Raw genomic sequence first — 16848 nt, 5'->3', positions numbered from 1 at the left:
TTCAGTAGAAAACCACTCACATTCATCTCATAATACTAATAGTGACTCATATATCCAAGCAAACTTACCACTTCAGGGCTGGTGGTTAAACTGGACATATCAATTTTCAGTGTTGACTCACCATCACAAGGTCAATTGAACTCTACTAGAAATAAATATAGCATTGATGACACTCCATTTGCTGATCACACATCACTCAAAGAAATCCGATTGGAATGGTCTGGCCCTCCAAACGTTTTCTCCATAAGGACACAGACTTCATTTTCAATGATAGCGGACCTAGATATTATTTTTGATATATCACTTAGCGTACGTTTCTTACCTTTTGTTTTTAACAAGGTCTGTTTTTCTAATAGATCATAGAGTTATAACACCATTAAGCCTTGTTTCCGTGATATGAAAAACTCAATATGCTGAAAAAGGTAGAAATTTATTTTATAATTATATTTTACTTTATTTAATAAGGAGTATGGGGAAGACCACAGAAAAGATATGCAAAGTGCTTAGGAAAGCGGGCAGAGGGCAAAGCATCTTAAAAATAGCGAAGAATGCAAACAAGAAAAAGGAAAACAGAGAAGAGGAAGGGATTATCTACGAAGTGAAGTGTAAAGAATATCAGAGTGTGTACATAGGAGAAACGAAAAAGAGACTGAAAGACAGGTTGAAACAACATAGGGATCATCTACAACTTAAGAGAGAGAGAAATGCGATATTTAAACACACGAGAGAAACAGGACATGACATAGAGTGGGATGAGGCTAAGCAAATAGGAAGGGAGAAGAGAATTCTAGTGAGAAAATGGAAAGAGGAAAAGGAAATAGAGAAGAAAGGTGAAGAAGACACAATGAACTGGAATGGGGGACTGATGATAAACAAAGAATGGAAGAAGGTGTTAGAAAGAGTGGAAAGGAGAAGAGCGAAAGAGGAGAGAAGATGGAAGAAAGAAAGGAAAGAGAGAGAGAGAGATTAAGAGTCCAACTACTTTCCAGATCAGGCACGTATCCAGAGGGGGGGCTTAGGGGGCTCGAGCCCCCCCGAAAGTTTTAGGTTTACACTAGATAAAATGAGGTTTTTTTGTTTCTTGTGGTGTGAAATAAAATAATGTGACAATAATTTAAGGAAAGAAATAATTATCGAGGCAAGACGGAGAATGTTCTGTAACCCTGTTATTGATAATAGCACGTATCCAAGATGGGGCACAGGGGGCTCGACCCTCTCCCCAGGAAATTTTTCACTTTACGTTAGATAAAATTAGGTTTTTGGCTTCTTAAATAATGTGAAAATAATGTAAGGAGGGAGATAATTATCGAGGCAAGACAGAGCATATTTTATACCCCTGTTATTATTAATAGCACGTAGCCAAGGTGGGGATGAGGTGGCTCGAGGCCCCCCCCCCTTCAGGAAATTTTTAAATTTACAATAGATAAAATTAGATTTTTGGCGTCTTGAATAATGTGAAGATAATAAATTTATAAATCTGAGAGAAATAATTATCGAGACAAGACGGAGAGTGTTCTATAACCCTATTATTGTCAATAGCACGTATCCAAGGTGGCAATCAGGAGGCTTGAGCCCCCCTTCAGGATTTTTTCTGTTTACACTAGATAAAATTAGGATTTTGGCTTCTTGAATAATGTCATGATAATTTGGGAGAAATAATTATCGAGACAAGATGGAGAATGTTCTATAACCCTGTTATTGTTAATAGCACGTATCCAAGGTGGGGTTGATGTGGCTCGAGGATTTTTTTTTATTTTACACTAGATAAAATTAGGTGTTTGGCTTTTTGAATAATGTGACGATGATTTAAGGAGATAGACAAGTATCGAGGCAAGACGAAGAATGTTCTATAACCTTGTTGTTGGTAATATTGCACGTACACTTTTCTTGCGCTTTCGGTGTTGTCTCAGCGCACTTGAGGACTATGTAGAGACTTGTCAGCATTTGGAAGCTTCACAACAAAGGTAGAGCCATACGTAGGGCGAATCGTTGTAATTTCTAATCTCTGGAAGGTGGGATAGGGTACGTTATTGAATGAGAGAAGGAATCAATTACTGGCGATATTAACGAATCGTTTTATCTGCGGAACGTTCTACAATATAATGAGGATATAAATACACCGATTCAATTTTTCGATTGATCTGTACAAAGAATCGGTTAATGAGATTTCTGAGGTAAGTGTGACAATTCATACAGTCGATTGGTGATCAGATCAGTCAGCGTCCTCTGGTTGCTTTATAAGATATAGTGATTCGAAAATGAAGACATTGACGACAGCAGAACTTCCGAGGCCTCAGAGTAGTGCTGGCTCGGTTAGAGGGCCTAAGAGATCAAGGCCTCTTTCTCTTTCTCTCTCTCTCTCTCTAAAGTGAATATTTCATCAGTACCGGATATTAAAACAGAAATAAACTGCATAGATCAACTGAAAATCAAAGTTTTGAGTGATGATTTAGTTTTGCCAGAACTAAATTTCGTATATGCAGTCTGAGAATTTCATGATATAAAAAAATACTTTTGTTTAAGCCTACTGTGTTCGAAACACATTCAAACACTTAACTACCATAAAGAGACAGCCGAAAATTTTATGAATGTCGAGAAGAGAAAGCAAGAAGATGTTGCATATGTAGACATTTTAGGCGGAAATTGCAGGCTCTACCAGGACCCAAATCAGGGCTCTACCAACTGAGCCACCTAGTCATCCTTGACTTCAACCGATTTTTCGTTAAAATGTCTACATAGTACATATCCTGTGTATATCAAATCGTAAGGTGTTGCCTGTATAGTGAACAAGCACAGAAAATATAGGAGAGAAAAGAAAACCGAGGAGCATTATCACCGGTTGAGGATATTTTTTTTCTGTGGTCAACAAGAGCTACTACTTCAAGGTGACAATGACAGTGGCCTAATAAGGGAGATTTCACACCGTGTCACCTGAAGATTAGGTTTGTGCGGCCTTTTGTGTCGTGTGTGAAACGTTGCTGTTGATTGGCCCATTCCAATCGACATGTATCGCGTGTCCCTTCGGTCTGAAACCTTCCTAAGTCTTGAAAATCCAAGTCACAAGGATGAAAAATTAGGGCCTTGTTAAGGTTAGGTGTGAAGGCAGGCAGACGACAGCACCCTAAAGGATCATATTCAAACCTGCACGAAGAACGCATCTTACTTCAATCTCCAATACGATAATAAAAACTTCTGGTGAGTTGATTTTAAAAAAATGTGTCCGAGATAAAGAGAGGCGTGCCCAGGATTTTCGGAAGGGAGAGGGGTAACGCATACTATTTTTGGTAGTCAGTCCTGATTTTGCCATTTTTTCCCTGTCTTTGACGTTCCTCTTTTTTTTTCTTTTTTTAAGAAAAAAGGGTATACTGGGTCAAATAAGGTTACTACCTCACCAACCCTCCCTTGGGCACGTCACTGGAGATAAATGAGTAAGCATTTGATCATACTGGGAGACGAAACATTAGATGTGTCGGGAACGGAAGGGTTTTCATTATGCATTAATTGTTTCGTGATCCACCTGTATTCGAGAACACTTCCTTTGTTTCGTGCCGATATATAACAAGACAGCGGAAGCTGTGACAGGCATTTTTGAACACTTGTGAGTGCTAAGGCCTGAATCTGAACAATTTGGTAGGTTTGGGTTTTTTAAGAGCTGAAAAAATGGGAGGACAAGACACGTTAGTGGTGTTCAGGCTTGAATCAGAGAGAAATATTCGAGAGCTGTCTGCGTCCAGTTCGCAACCCACAATTTGAATCTCGCGTTGTCGAGTGGATTGTCCATCCCGTGCATGTGTAACAGCTTTGTAAAAACACTCAAAGATACCATAGATGTTTTTATACCTGATGAGAAGAAATGGACAAACACACATACTGAGATGGTTCCGGCACACATTATTAATGCATGGAAACAGAGGAGTCGAGTGGTAAAAAATGTTCCGATTTCACGTTCTGATTAAAATGATAGCCTTACAGTGGCAACGATTTAAGGGATAGTTGCTCCCCATTTTTTATTTTTCTGCTTCAAAATTATGGTCTCTTAATGTTAAGCCTTGTCTACCAAGAGAAAGTAAACTTTCCTTGCAACGCCCTCCGCACATCCCCCCCCCCCCCCCCGTTTTGGAACCCAATTGCCACCACTGGTCTTACACATACAATTGTGAGGTTCTTACTATACCCCTTAAAAAAATGGTGTTGAGCCCCCCACGAGAGGAATTCCTGGATACGTGCCTGTTCCAGATGATAGGAAATGTTTAGCTAAATCGCGTCGGGTGAAAGTACTGTTGAAAAGGGAATGCAACCTGCTGGAATGTTCCAGAAACATCTTTCTAATAATCTTGTCTCTGGAGGGGAGTGATTTTTGTGTATATATATCTTCCTGTTTTGTACCTTGTTTCATTTGTACTTGGTACAGAGTCTGAAGAAGACCTTGCTAAAAGGTTGAAACGTTAAGTTTAGTTTATGTTTTAAAATAAAATAAATTTCTGCCTCGGTCAGCATATTGAGTTTTTCAGATCATAGAGCTGGATTGACAGAAATATCCACAAAATTTCAATATGGGAGAAATTCAAATAATCGCCCCCCCAAAAAAAATAATGGTGGCATTAAACTTAATATTATACCCTGTGCAACAGAAGAGGGATGTAGAATTCAAGACATATTATCAGCGAGAAGTGTAAAGGGTGACGTTTTGAGAAAGCACCCCAGAACCAATCTCACTTTCATGTAGTACACCCTGAAGTCTAACCAGGTTCTGGTGGCTGGTCCCATGGGCAGTATGGGAGGCTTCTGTTGTGTCATCCATCATGCCTGTTTGTGAATGTCCCTTCATCCACTTCATTTTATGATCATTCATCCCCATCATCGCGAAACCGAAAGTGGCACAAATGCCACATTAGAAAACTAAATGAATCATCGATTATTACGGTGTTGCATAACGTAACATGTTATACAGTAGGTGCTTCGCTGAAGGCTGCTTTCCCACTCAGTGGAAGAAAGCAAATATCATTCCTATCTTTAAATCTAGTAATGCGAACGATATATGTTACAGGCCCATTTCTCTCGTATCCACACTTGGTATTGTCTGTGAAAAATTTCTGAATAACAGACTTATGAAATTGATTGAATTGTTGTTTTAAGCCCACTTTGTACACAGAAAGGCTAATTGCCACTGGACCTACAGTTTAAAGTTTGATCCAAACCACTTGATTACAAGGCAACGATGCAACCACTGTACCATCAGAGAGGCCCTACTTCTGAAATTCACATCGTCTTACATTAACCCAGCACAACACGACTTTCTTCCAAAGTCCTCATGCCTTACCAATCTGTCTTTGGTTGCAAAATTATTAGTTAGAGAAATAAAACAGCCATCACACATGCACATTCTCCAAAATGACAAACAGATTCTCCGCATGGTATAAACAATGGAAACTGTCCATAAACCCTTCTAAATAATTATTATTTTAATATTTAAATATTATTACATTGAAACAGAACAATCTTAAAGGTAATTTTATACTCAATGACCTCCCTCTTAACAAAAGAAGCACAACACCGAAGTCTAGATATCCTCGTAGATCAAAATTCACTTTCAAAAATCACATCTCAACCATCACAAAAAAGGCAAAGCCCATACTAGGCATACTGTCAACTTTCATGGGCATAGTTTACGTTAAGGAGGGAGTTTAACTTTTAGTATGATTAGGGTTGCTATATTTCAGAAGTGAAAACCTGGGACACTGCTGACTGGAAGTTGTGTGTATGTACAGTCAACGGCTAATATAATAGTAGGCAAATTGTCCATCACTATTTTAATTCTTTTCTATTCTGCATCCTGTGTTGTTTTAAGAAATGAAATTCTGTTGATGCAAAGCAAATGTTGTCCTCTGCTTATTCACGTTTTTGTTCAAATTCATGATCATCCTATTCTGGGAAACAGACATGGAGAAAATGGGGATGGACAATTCGCATACCACTTCTTTTGCCACTGGGTGTACAACATGATTACAATGTCACATTATCATATTCTTTACACTTCTTAATAAAAACAGAAATTCAGTAAGCTGCTTAGTATACAATGGAAGAGAAACTTAAGCACTGCTAGCAGATGGCGGTGCCATCGTGACGTCAAAGATCTTTGCAGCGCCTTCTTGTAACTTGACAATTCTTGTATTATAGAGTTCAATGTACACTTCTGTTCACAAAAAGTGGCACACTCGTTTGAGTTGAAGTCTAGCTTCGTAGGCGATTGTGTCTGGCAGTACAGCCAAAGTAAGTGTACGGAAAGCAGCAGTGTTGCTTACTAATTCATTACGAGTGATCAAAGCGTAAGACTCAGTGGGTCACAATACAAAAAGAGTAAAGCGGACAAAGATGAAAAGCAGGAAGCATTTCTGAAGAAGGTTCAGAGTTCTCTTTTTATACAGAAATGTAATCAGGAAAAATGTGAGGAAAGTGCCATTGATGAGCCCAGTGTGTGTTTCTGTCAATTCTACAGATGTTCCTCATGCATGCAATGAATCTCAGGCATCAAATGTAATTTATATAATTTATATCATCATATGGCTTTGTTACATTTTTTGTATGTAACTATCATTTAATTGATACTGCATGCCGATAATAGTAAAAATTGTAATACAGAAAATAATGTATTTTTTTTATTCTTGATAAACGGTATGGGGGGGCGGGGCGGCAGAGCGTGTTAGGCCTAGAGGCGGCAAAGATGCAAGTCCGCCACTGATCATCTTTGATATATTGATGTGGTGTTTTAAGTCCACTTAATGCACAGTAAGGCTAATCGGGACTGGACCTACAGTTTAAAGTGGGATCCGAACCTCTATGTGCCTCCACCAGGTATCAAACCCGGGACCCCTCGATTACAAGGCAACGACGCTACCACTGCAGCATCGGGGAGGCCCGATACTCATTTTTAATACTAGCATAATGTTCCATGTTGGATTTTGATGTGTATGTTCGTTTATATTGAACGTGCAATTTTACAAACTCAGTTCTGCAGAATGTGGCCAGTTAACATCTACCAAAGTATATATATTTAGTAATATACTATATACGTACTTCTCGCCATTTATATATATATAGTTTGAGTCTATTACTACCCATTTAACATTTATTTAGTTTTGAAATTCTGAACTGAATCTTCCTAGACAATTTACTATGTTGACAACAGACAGTGTTGGCAACTTATGACGGTATGAAATTAGTTTTTATTTTCCCTGTAGATGGTCATCTGCAAGCAAGTAAGTTAATTTGGCATTTCAGACTGAACCCACACGTCAAGTTGCTCAGGTCCCTCTGGCTCAAAAAATAGTAATAATGAGTCATGAACTTATTTGTTGTGCATGTTGACTCCTACAATACAGTTAAGTCTAGGATCTTTGTATTCAGTGCCCGCAAAAAAAAATTGTTTCACAAATCAAATTTTTCCACATGAACATCATCTGTTAAATTTATGACATTATAGAAAATGTCAGAAGAACATAAGAGCCATTTTCCCAGATAGCACGTAAGTTAACTGCAAGTTAAATCGAATGTCGATTTAACTTGCAGTTAACTTACATGCTATCTGGGTGTGGGGCCCCTGCCACCGGCCTTTCCCTGCATTGCAGGAGTTGCGGAGGGTAGTTGCTACACCACTGGCTCTAACCATTTTACTATGCAGAAACCTATGCATTTCTACACCAAAATGCCCTAATTTTATTTTATTCCAAATTCCACAGTAATAAAGATAACGGAATGTTATTCACACACGTAAGTCTTAGCAGTATGAAGTTTGTAAAAACATCATCACAACACTTTCACATGTTTAGTTTGTAAAAAAAAAATCACACCACTTCCACGTGAGGCCCTGTGGTGACACGAAGGACGTCAAATACAGTGGAACCTCGATTTTACACTAATTTCTTACAAAGATAACAACAAATTGTCGTAAAAACCCCTACTCTGAAGGAATTTAGAATTTTCTACTGCAGACAAGGCCCATCAAAGAATTAATTTTCATATCCCTAGTTCATAACATTCTGTAGACGATTTGTTGTTTGAAAACATTAGACCTGTAGTGCCTGATTAAGTGTGTCTGGCAGCTTAGGCTGTAGCAGCTGTAACTCCCCTCTTCATAATTTTACAACCAACCCTAGAAATTAACTAGGTATAAAGAAAATCATAATTTAGGAGAAGTTTGACTATGTAAACAATATTTGCCCCTCAGAATCAATCAACTCCATAATTCCTTTCTGAAGGTAAATAAAGTTTACAAGCTGAGAGAAAATATGGCCACAATAAACAAAATTAACTCGGCAAACTTTATTACGTGGAAGTAGTGTTGAAGTGATTATAACTATTGCTAAAACTTACATTTCAAATAAAAATCAAAGTATGAAACTAGTTTTAGAGGAGGAAAGTCATATTTCATTATGACTCAGTGTTTTCACAATAAATGACAAAATATGCAGAAGTCTAACAATATTCACATGAGAAGTACCGTATTTACGCATGTATAATGCGCACCCTGGTTTTTGATAGAGAAAAGTGACTAAAATTTTATCTCTTGTATAATGCGCAGTATTATCCAGGTTCAAGAAATGGCTTTCTTAGTTGTAGGTCGAAAAGCTGTTGCTATGCCAATCAAGAGCTAGTGATGTCATACCCATTCAGTGAGTCACCTATGTGCACCAAGAGGGGCATATTATCTTGTGTAAACAGTAAGTCACCAACCAAAGGTACCTCCCCCCACTCCCTCCACTGTGTTTAGCATCCCAAAGCTTGCACTCTTTAACCATTATATTTATTCTGTAATCGTAGAAAGGGAGATCAAAATTATATTATGGATTTGCAGTGCTTAGAAGTTATTTTCTGTTATTTCTCACCCAACAAATACCTCTGATATTGCAGAACATTACATTACAAAGTGAAAAATCGTGGAAAATGGCCTTTAAACTTTTATGCATGGTTTTGCTCATTTTCTCTGTACTTTTCCTAAAAACAAAAAACACTTCAAAATATATATACTTTTTCCATGACTAATCTAACATTTATAAGAGGCCAATTCAGGACCCTCAAACTAGCAGTTAGCAGAACAAGATTTCTTTCATTAAGGCTTTTACACACTCCATATATGTCATATTATTTGGGCCGTAATACATATTAATTATAATTTTCTTTGTCCTTATCTTTTCTTTCATCCAAAGTACCACAAAAAAAAAATGAGAACGTTCCTTCATTTTGTGATGAGTTTATTTCAACTGCATTGCACATTAGTGTCGCCATCTTGAATGGAATACTGTTGCCATATTCAGAAACTACAGAATTCAAGCTTTACAACGATATATAACATGATAGGGTTCCGTAAACATGAAAAAAATATTCCATGCATAATACGCACCACACTTTTTCGGTGCAAAAATTTTGGAAAAATGTGCGCATTATACATGAGTAAATACGGTACTTGGTAATTTTCTGCATCATATTGATTACCGTACTTTCATATTTCAAACACATGCATTAGAAACAAAGATATTCACAATTACTTTATTGAGCATTATGTTGGCCATACAATGCAGCTTTACAAATAGGAACAATATTTGAACTTCCTGCACTAGGCAGCAACCTACTAAGCCCATTACTTTCATATTGCAATCACACATATTAGAAACAAGATGTTCACAATTGCTTTATTGAGCATTATATTAGCCATATACAGATAAGTCTTACAAATAGGAACTATAATTGAAACCATCGGAACTTCTTTAGAATGAAGAAAAAACTTAAATCACTGCATGTGCTGCATATTGCACACGTACTTTAAACCTGAAATACAGTAAAAGTAACAAATTTAAATAATTTAAATGACATTTTGCTATTCTTACGTTTATATGATAACACTTGGCAAATAGAATGTGACATCTACATTCTACATGCAGATATCATGTTCTCCTTTCCTCTCCATTGGGTCTGATACAAATGAGAAGTTTGTGAAACGTCACCACTTGTAACAAGAAAGACCAAACTGTTTATAATACTTAATACGGAAGGTTGATCCGTCTATATGTGTCAGATTTTAAACCTTCACCCCTGCTCACAGAATCGACCGATCTGAATGATTCAAACAGCAGGAGAAAGCCAAAGTCCTCTAGTATCGTGCCAAGTTCGCCCGTGTGTGGTGTGTGCATCATGGCTCCAAGGTGAACCAGTTTTGGGAAGGCTACCTCGTAGCACTTTTCCACGCCAAGTTTTCCGTGACACAGATTCAAAAACAGTGCGGGGAAAATGGATGTGCATTGGGGTTAACGACCATCAAGAACATAATTAATCGACATAAGCACCACGACGTTCCAGCACTTCGTTCACCCACAAAGGGGAGTAGAAAGCGACCATGTACTGCGGTGACTCCACCTGTAGCTCGGAAGTTGCGCCGAATGGCCCTACAGGAAAACCCTCCTACGCAATGTATGATGGCAAGACGAGTGCATGTGGCACAGTCAAATATGAATCGCAACCTACGTGACAAATTAAAGCTCTGGATGGTGTTTAAAAGTCGTGGACACTTCCTCACTGCGGCCCATCGGAGAGAGAGAAAGATTCACTGCAGGAGCTTCTACAAACGCCATCTATCTGGGGAAAACTGGAAGATTGCTACCACACTCGATGAAGCATGGATTTATCTATCAGATTGTGGCAAAATTTGAGCCGTAACGTCTACCTACGAGATGCAAAAACCCATCCTGACTTCATCCGTCAGTGCAAAGCAAGATTCGCGAAGGGATTTCTAGTTGTCGCCGGATACTGCTATGAAGAAGGCAGGTTAACGTTTCGGCAGGTGCCTAAAATCTGCAAAATCAACTCCGCATTTTATCAGCAACATATCCTCACACCAATTTATACAGACGATCTGCCCAGTTTGTATGGAAATGCAATAAATCAGGTCCGTGTGCAGATGGATAAGATCTCATCACATACATCTCGTTCTACACAGAGATTTCTGCAACAAATGGCGGCAGACAGCGGCATCCAGGCTATTCCCTTCCAGAACATAACATAACCTGATACCAGTCCCATGGATTTTTGCAGGTTTGGACTATTGAAAAGAGTACTTGCATCTCGTCATGTTACCACTGTCCACTGTCCGTTGCAGCTGGAAAGCCTGCCATGAGGAGTGGCTCAAGATTCCCGTTCCTGTACTTCAACGGAGGCTCCTACAATGGAAGTTACGGTGTAGGGTATTGTCAGGACCCATGGTGCTCACATTGAGGGCAACCGCTTGGTGGTCCCATGGTTTTTCCTAAAGTAGGCAAGACGTCAAAATCGGACACATATAGACGGATCAACCTTCTGTAGTAGGGCTGAGTTGATACAGATGCAGAGGTATTGGTATTGGAAAGCATAGGTTGAAAATTAATAACCATTACCTAGAGCCACATATTTACGGTGAATAAAAGATTATGATTTCAGTACAAAAACCGGGCATATTTCGGAATCAAAAGCAGTATATAAAATGGCATTTTGATGTTAAAATGGTGAATAAAGATCTAAATTTGATTTAAAAACTATACTTATTACACAAAATTAACATTCACTTCTAATAGCACATTTATGTAGTGATAAAGAGTATTAAGTTTATTCCTGTGTAAAGGAGTCCATTTTTGCTTCTCAAATACTTAGAGCAGAATTAATCAATTTTCCATGATTTCCATAACTTGCAGGATAATTCAGACCTCAGAAGGTTTAAATATACCCTAAATTTCGTGTTTAAGAGGTTACTTCACAATTTTAAGTTTATTTCGCATCATTCCGTGACAAGACTTGGTAGCAATATACACCTCACACCTTTCAAAAAACATGGAAACTTAACGTTACAATGTGTTATTTCACATTCCGTGTTTTCGTCAAAAACAAAGTATGCATGCACCTACCAATACCAGCCAATAGTTTTCCTAAGTCTTATCTCTGCGTTCATTTTTGAGCAAGTAATTGCATATTTTTACTGCCTAGGTGTCTTGTGGGATCCTTAAAAATGCCATGCTACACTCTCAGAGTCTAAGTATTCTGAAAATTATGCAAAGTGCAAAATTTTCATTATTTGGCAACAGCATTGCGAAGAAAAATAGGTTTCATAATTATCATATGTGAAATTATGAATATGTTAAATCAAATATCTGGTAGATTGATATGGCTTAATTCAAGTTATATTTTAAAATTTATAAATATTTTGAACTATTTTAAATTGTTGCAATTTCCAAGTAAAAGTATCAGTATCATGGGCGTCGCCAGAAATTTTCCTGGGGGGGGGGGGTTCGAATCGAAGATGTTGAGGACACCCCCTCCCCTCAAAAATATTGTGATACAGACCAGTGGCATATGCAGAAGTTTGTTAAAGAGGGGTTCATTTTTAAAGTGAACGCATTATCGGTATTTTAAATTGTTATTATTATTATTATTATTATTATTCCTACTACTACTACTAGTAGTAGCAGCAGCAGTAGTAGCAGTTTTAGTTTAGTTTATTTTGGCATCCCATAAGTTTATTATATGATTAATATAGTACTTGTTACAACCAAGATTACATAATAGTTACTTTGAACATTAGTAGCAGTAGCAGCAGCAAACGCAGTGGTATAAGAAGCTTCAAAACCTGTGAAAGTTACAAATTAACAGAGTTTCAGTGTTGCAAGTTATGTAAGTTTCGTACCAAATTCGATATCTCAAGACCATTTTTAAACATTGATGCAAAATAAGGTGAAATAAAGTGATTCGTTTATAAATTGCCAAGATTAACAAAAAAGATGAAAATTTCCAGGGGGGGGGGGGGTCGACCATCCGTTTCGACCCCCCCTGCCGAGGCCCATGATCAGTATTGATGGAAATCAACCAGTAAGTGTATCAGATTAAATAGTGAATAGATCATATCTTTGCAGAAAAATTAAAAATGTAAGTAAGATGTAGAAAATACCTGGTTTGTTTTATAATTACTGAAAAGGCCTACGCAGCTGAGTCAATGGGGCAGACATCACAGTATTCGTTACAGTCTTTGTGTTTGAAGCCACCAATGCTTCCACTGCTTGCTGCAAAGGGAACAGAAAAGCTCCATTACATTTACAATTACACTGAAGGGTAAAAATAACAGGTAGTAATTAGGCATTATGCAAACAAGTTCATCAAATCATCATTCATTCTTATCATCATGAACAGTCAAAAGTAGCATTGTAAAATAACAAAAATACAAAATTATCTGAGAAAGATTAACCTTAGCTTACACAAAGGGGGCTGTCAGGCTCGCCATCTCTTGTTTTTCGATTTTTCAACTGAATCGTATCATTCTAATGAATGATGGAATTGAACCTGCCACTCCCAATGGGTGATGTAGCTAATCATCATTCATCCTCATAAATGATGAGAGCACTTGTCATAACGACAAATTAAATGCTTGGCAGCAAAAGGCACAACTAAAATAAAATACCTTAAACAACTAGAAATCGCAAATAGTCATTCGTTGGATTTTAGAACCTTCGAACCTGAATCATACATGGTAAGGATTAGGTTAAATACCTGTCTAGACTTAGAAGAATGATGATGAAGTTAATATCAAGGAGTAAAATAAAATTATCCTTGCTACAGGCTTGGTAGGTACTAGTTCATCTAAGTCAGGCAGACAGCTCTCCTTCCCAAAGTGCTCTTTCCTATCTCTAATCAAATCAAAAAGCGAGTCCCCTGCCAGTCCGTCCGCTCCTCTAAACCTCTGTCTCTGGACAATTCCTATATGCTGATATGTGAGTTTTACCCGCTCCGGGAAAAGAAATTTCCATGTTGAAATTTTAGAAATTTAGTTCAAAAGCTCCATGATGATTCAAGTTCTATGATTAGTTTATTTTAGGGATGGGACCGATTAATCTGTACTCTATCGGTATCGGCCGATATAGGCATATCGGTGTATCAGTTTATCGGTAAAATTACCGATTATTTTACTGATCTGATGTATCGATAAATATCTGATAATTTATTGCAAAATTCTGCCATTTCGTTCCAATTTTTATGGATAATCTCCATGCCCTACTTTCTAAAAAAATAAATGTCTAAATATGCAATTTCATTTTCACTGCAGTCACCTTGAAACACACATTTATTAAGGAGGTCAATGAACCTTTGAAGTTCTTCAAGGACCATTTCTAATTTTATATAAGATCGGTAGAATATCGGTTATCGGTATTGGTAAATTTTACATGAGTACTTTATCGGTGTTGGCCAAAATTCTGTATCGGCCCATCCCTAGTTTATAAAAAAATAAACACACAAAAATCTATAAAAAAAATCTCTAAAAAAACGAAATAAATTACATTGCTCCCTAGGGTCTTCTTAAAGTTTCTGTATTACTTTTGTTGCCGCGGTGGCTCAGTCGGTAACGCGTCTGACTACCATGCTAAAGGTCCCGGGTTCGATCCCCGGCCGGTTCAAATCCGGGAACTTTTCTAACGATGGAAGCGGCCCCGGCGCCCACCCAGCGTCGAATAACATGGGTACCTGGGGGAAACCCTGGGGGGTAAAGGCGGTCAGGGGCCTGATGCTGATCACATCACCCCACTCACGACCGGATCAAGAAAGTGTGGGGCGTTACCCCCACACCGCCTATACGCCTTCATGGCGTGGTGCTATGCACAGGGGAACACTTTACCTTTTTTTTTTTTTATTACTTTTGTTAAAAAAAATTATAAATGTAAAGTATACAGGAGGTAAAATTCATGAGTGGGCCTGAGCCTGTGAGCCCCAGGCCCTGGCCAACACATTTTCAATTTTTACATGAGAATGTTCTGAATTGACATAAATGTATTTTTCCCCTGCAAATTTTTACCTATGGATGAATTATTGTCCCCGTTGTCTTGATTTTCAGATCCAGGAAAGAAATTTGGTTTAGTTCATGGGTTCGCAAGTGTATTTTATGCAGGCATTGGCTTCATTCAACAATTTAAATACATCAGTAATGGTGTTCTCATTTTTAGCAATAATTAGCACATCTACATATCTATCCGATTTAACAATTGGGAGATTCTATGTAATGAAGGAAAATGTTGAAAATGTCTCCGGATATTGGGTTTCCCATTAACAAATCATTACTTTGCTTATAAATTTTGCCATGAAATTTATATGAAGTAATTGCAATTTGCCCATACAATAAACCATCTCGCCATTTCCCATGCTTCTACCGGTTTAATTTTCATTTCAATAAGCCAACTGTGTAATGAATCTGTTGCACCTTCTATTGGGACACTAGGAAATACATTTTCAACATCAAAACTTCGAAACAAATTGTTCAAGTTTTTGTTATACTTCACATTCATTTTTAACACTGAATGGGGTTTGTTGTTTAATTATAGTAAGCCTTTCAACTTGATGGGCCGTATTGGAGGTTCCCTGTTTGTGAGTTTTTGGTAGTCCAAAAGCAATAAGAAGGGATGAAATGTTGACAATTAGTTTTCACTTTACCTCTCTTGGTATACTGATACTACTTTCGATTACTTTCTTCACCACATTCTTCATTTTAGTTAAAGGGTTTTGAGAGCTTTCTTTGAAATTGTTTACTCTGAAACAACCCTCCATGTTTCTTTAATATAGTATTTAATCCAGATAAGAACAGGTTCATTTTTCTTGTCCGATTTTATTAAGAAAACCTTATTTTTCTCTTTAACAGATTTTGAACCTACAAACTCTTTTTCTCAATCTTATGTGTTCTTTCTTCCGTTTTGTGTGTTTTGGATCTGTTATTTCTTCTCTTGTATTCAAAAAATCTATTCTAAGTATGGAAGAATAAATGTCAACAATGTAAACATGGATGCAATTTTTGTAAATATATATTTCTTTCGTAGTTTATACTCAATTACATACTATATGTACGTACTTTCTAGTGTGTCAATTATTCACAGGTTTTTTATTACATACGTAATTAATGTATTTCTTCATATATTAAATACTATAAATGGTCTCACATTTGTTGCATTATGTTCGATATGCAAATGAATAAACAGGCTTAATTAATACTTTACCTAAGGCTTTTCTTTTAAATAATACTCAGGAAGAATATGGGCTTCAGTCTCAAAAGTTTCAATTTTAATTCACTGCAGTTTAGAAAGTAAATAACTTCTATCCTTGATTTTTAGTGTGTCTATTTTATTTCCATATTTTATGTAATTTATAATGTATTATATTAGTATCTCCTTATATATTTTTTTGTACATGGTGGTAAAGATCTGAAATACTGAGTATAAAGATAAATACGTTGTGCATAGTAATAATTGAAATATTCTATTCATGTAGGCTATTTTTGTACATAATAGTCAGATATTTTATTCCACTCTCTTCAATTAACATGTATTATTATTATAACTCACTTTGTTAACTATTATATACATATTTAATTTAGCGTTGACATGTTTTATGTTTATTTACATTTCTGAACAATAATATTTCTTATCAAACTGTAAATTTACAAACTTAAAGCAGAAAATGTAGAACACTGTAATTGGGCATTCGCCTGTAGTGTTCAATAAATAAATAAATAAATAAAACATAACCGTTCACCAAGAGCATCATATGTGAGATTTCGTAAGTTTCTCTTTTGTTCTTCATAATACAAGAAATTTAGTGCTTTTTCTATGGAAATAATGAAATCTTCCTTGTGCATATAAGCATTACCAATTTAAAATTCCATTCGAAATTGAAATATTTCTAAATACTAAATCTCAATGTCTGTAAGTAGAATTTCTGTAGCTCATGGGGGATGAGAGGTGGGTAAACTTCTACGAGCCAGAACGAAACATCGTGACCAGTGTCATCCACAAAAACCTTCCG

The 16848-nt window shown here is 37.0% G+C and overlaps 1 protein-coding gene across 2 annotated transcripts in view; it reads right to left on the bottom strand.

Moving 5' to 3' along the window:
• Positions 1 to 9507: 9507 nt before the first annotated feature.
• The window catches only part of LOC145981650 (uncharacterized), a 74565-nt gene continuing 67224 nt past the window's right edge, over positions 9508 to 16848 (bottom strand). For both annotated transcript variants that reach the window (XM_083115052.1, XM_083115053.1), the window contains exons 14-15: positions 12962 to 13073; positions 9508 to 9822 (exon numbers count right to left, since the gene is read on the bottom strand). In XM_083115052.1, coding sequence (XP_082971178.1) covers positions 12978 to 13073 — 96 coding nt within the window. In that variant the 3' untranslated portion in view covers positions 9508 to 9822; positions 12962 to 12977. The remainder of the gene's footprint in view (positions 9823 to 12961; positions 13074 to 16848) is intronic.

The sequence above is a fragment of the Lepisma saccharinum genome, chromosome 29 (genome assembly GCF_977018435.1).
Source record: "Lepisma saccharinum chromosome 29, izLepSacc3.1, whole genome shotgun sequence".
Taxonomy (NCBI): Eukaryota; Metazoa; Arthropoda; class Insecta; order Zygentoma; family Lepismatidae; genus Lepisma; species Lepisma saccharinum.
Note: the sequence above shows the minus strand (reverse complement) of the source record. Positions and strands in the feature narration are given on the sequence as shown.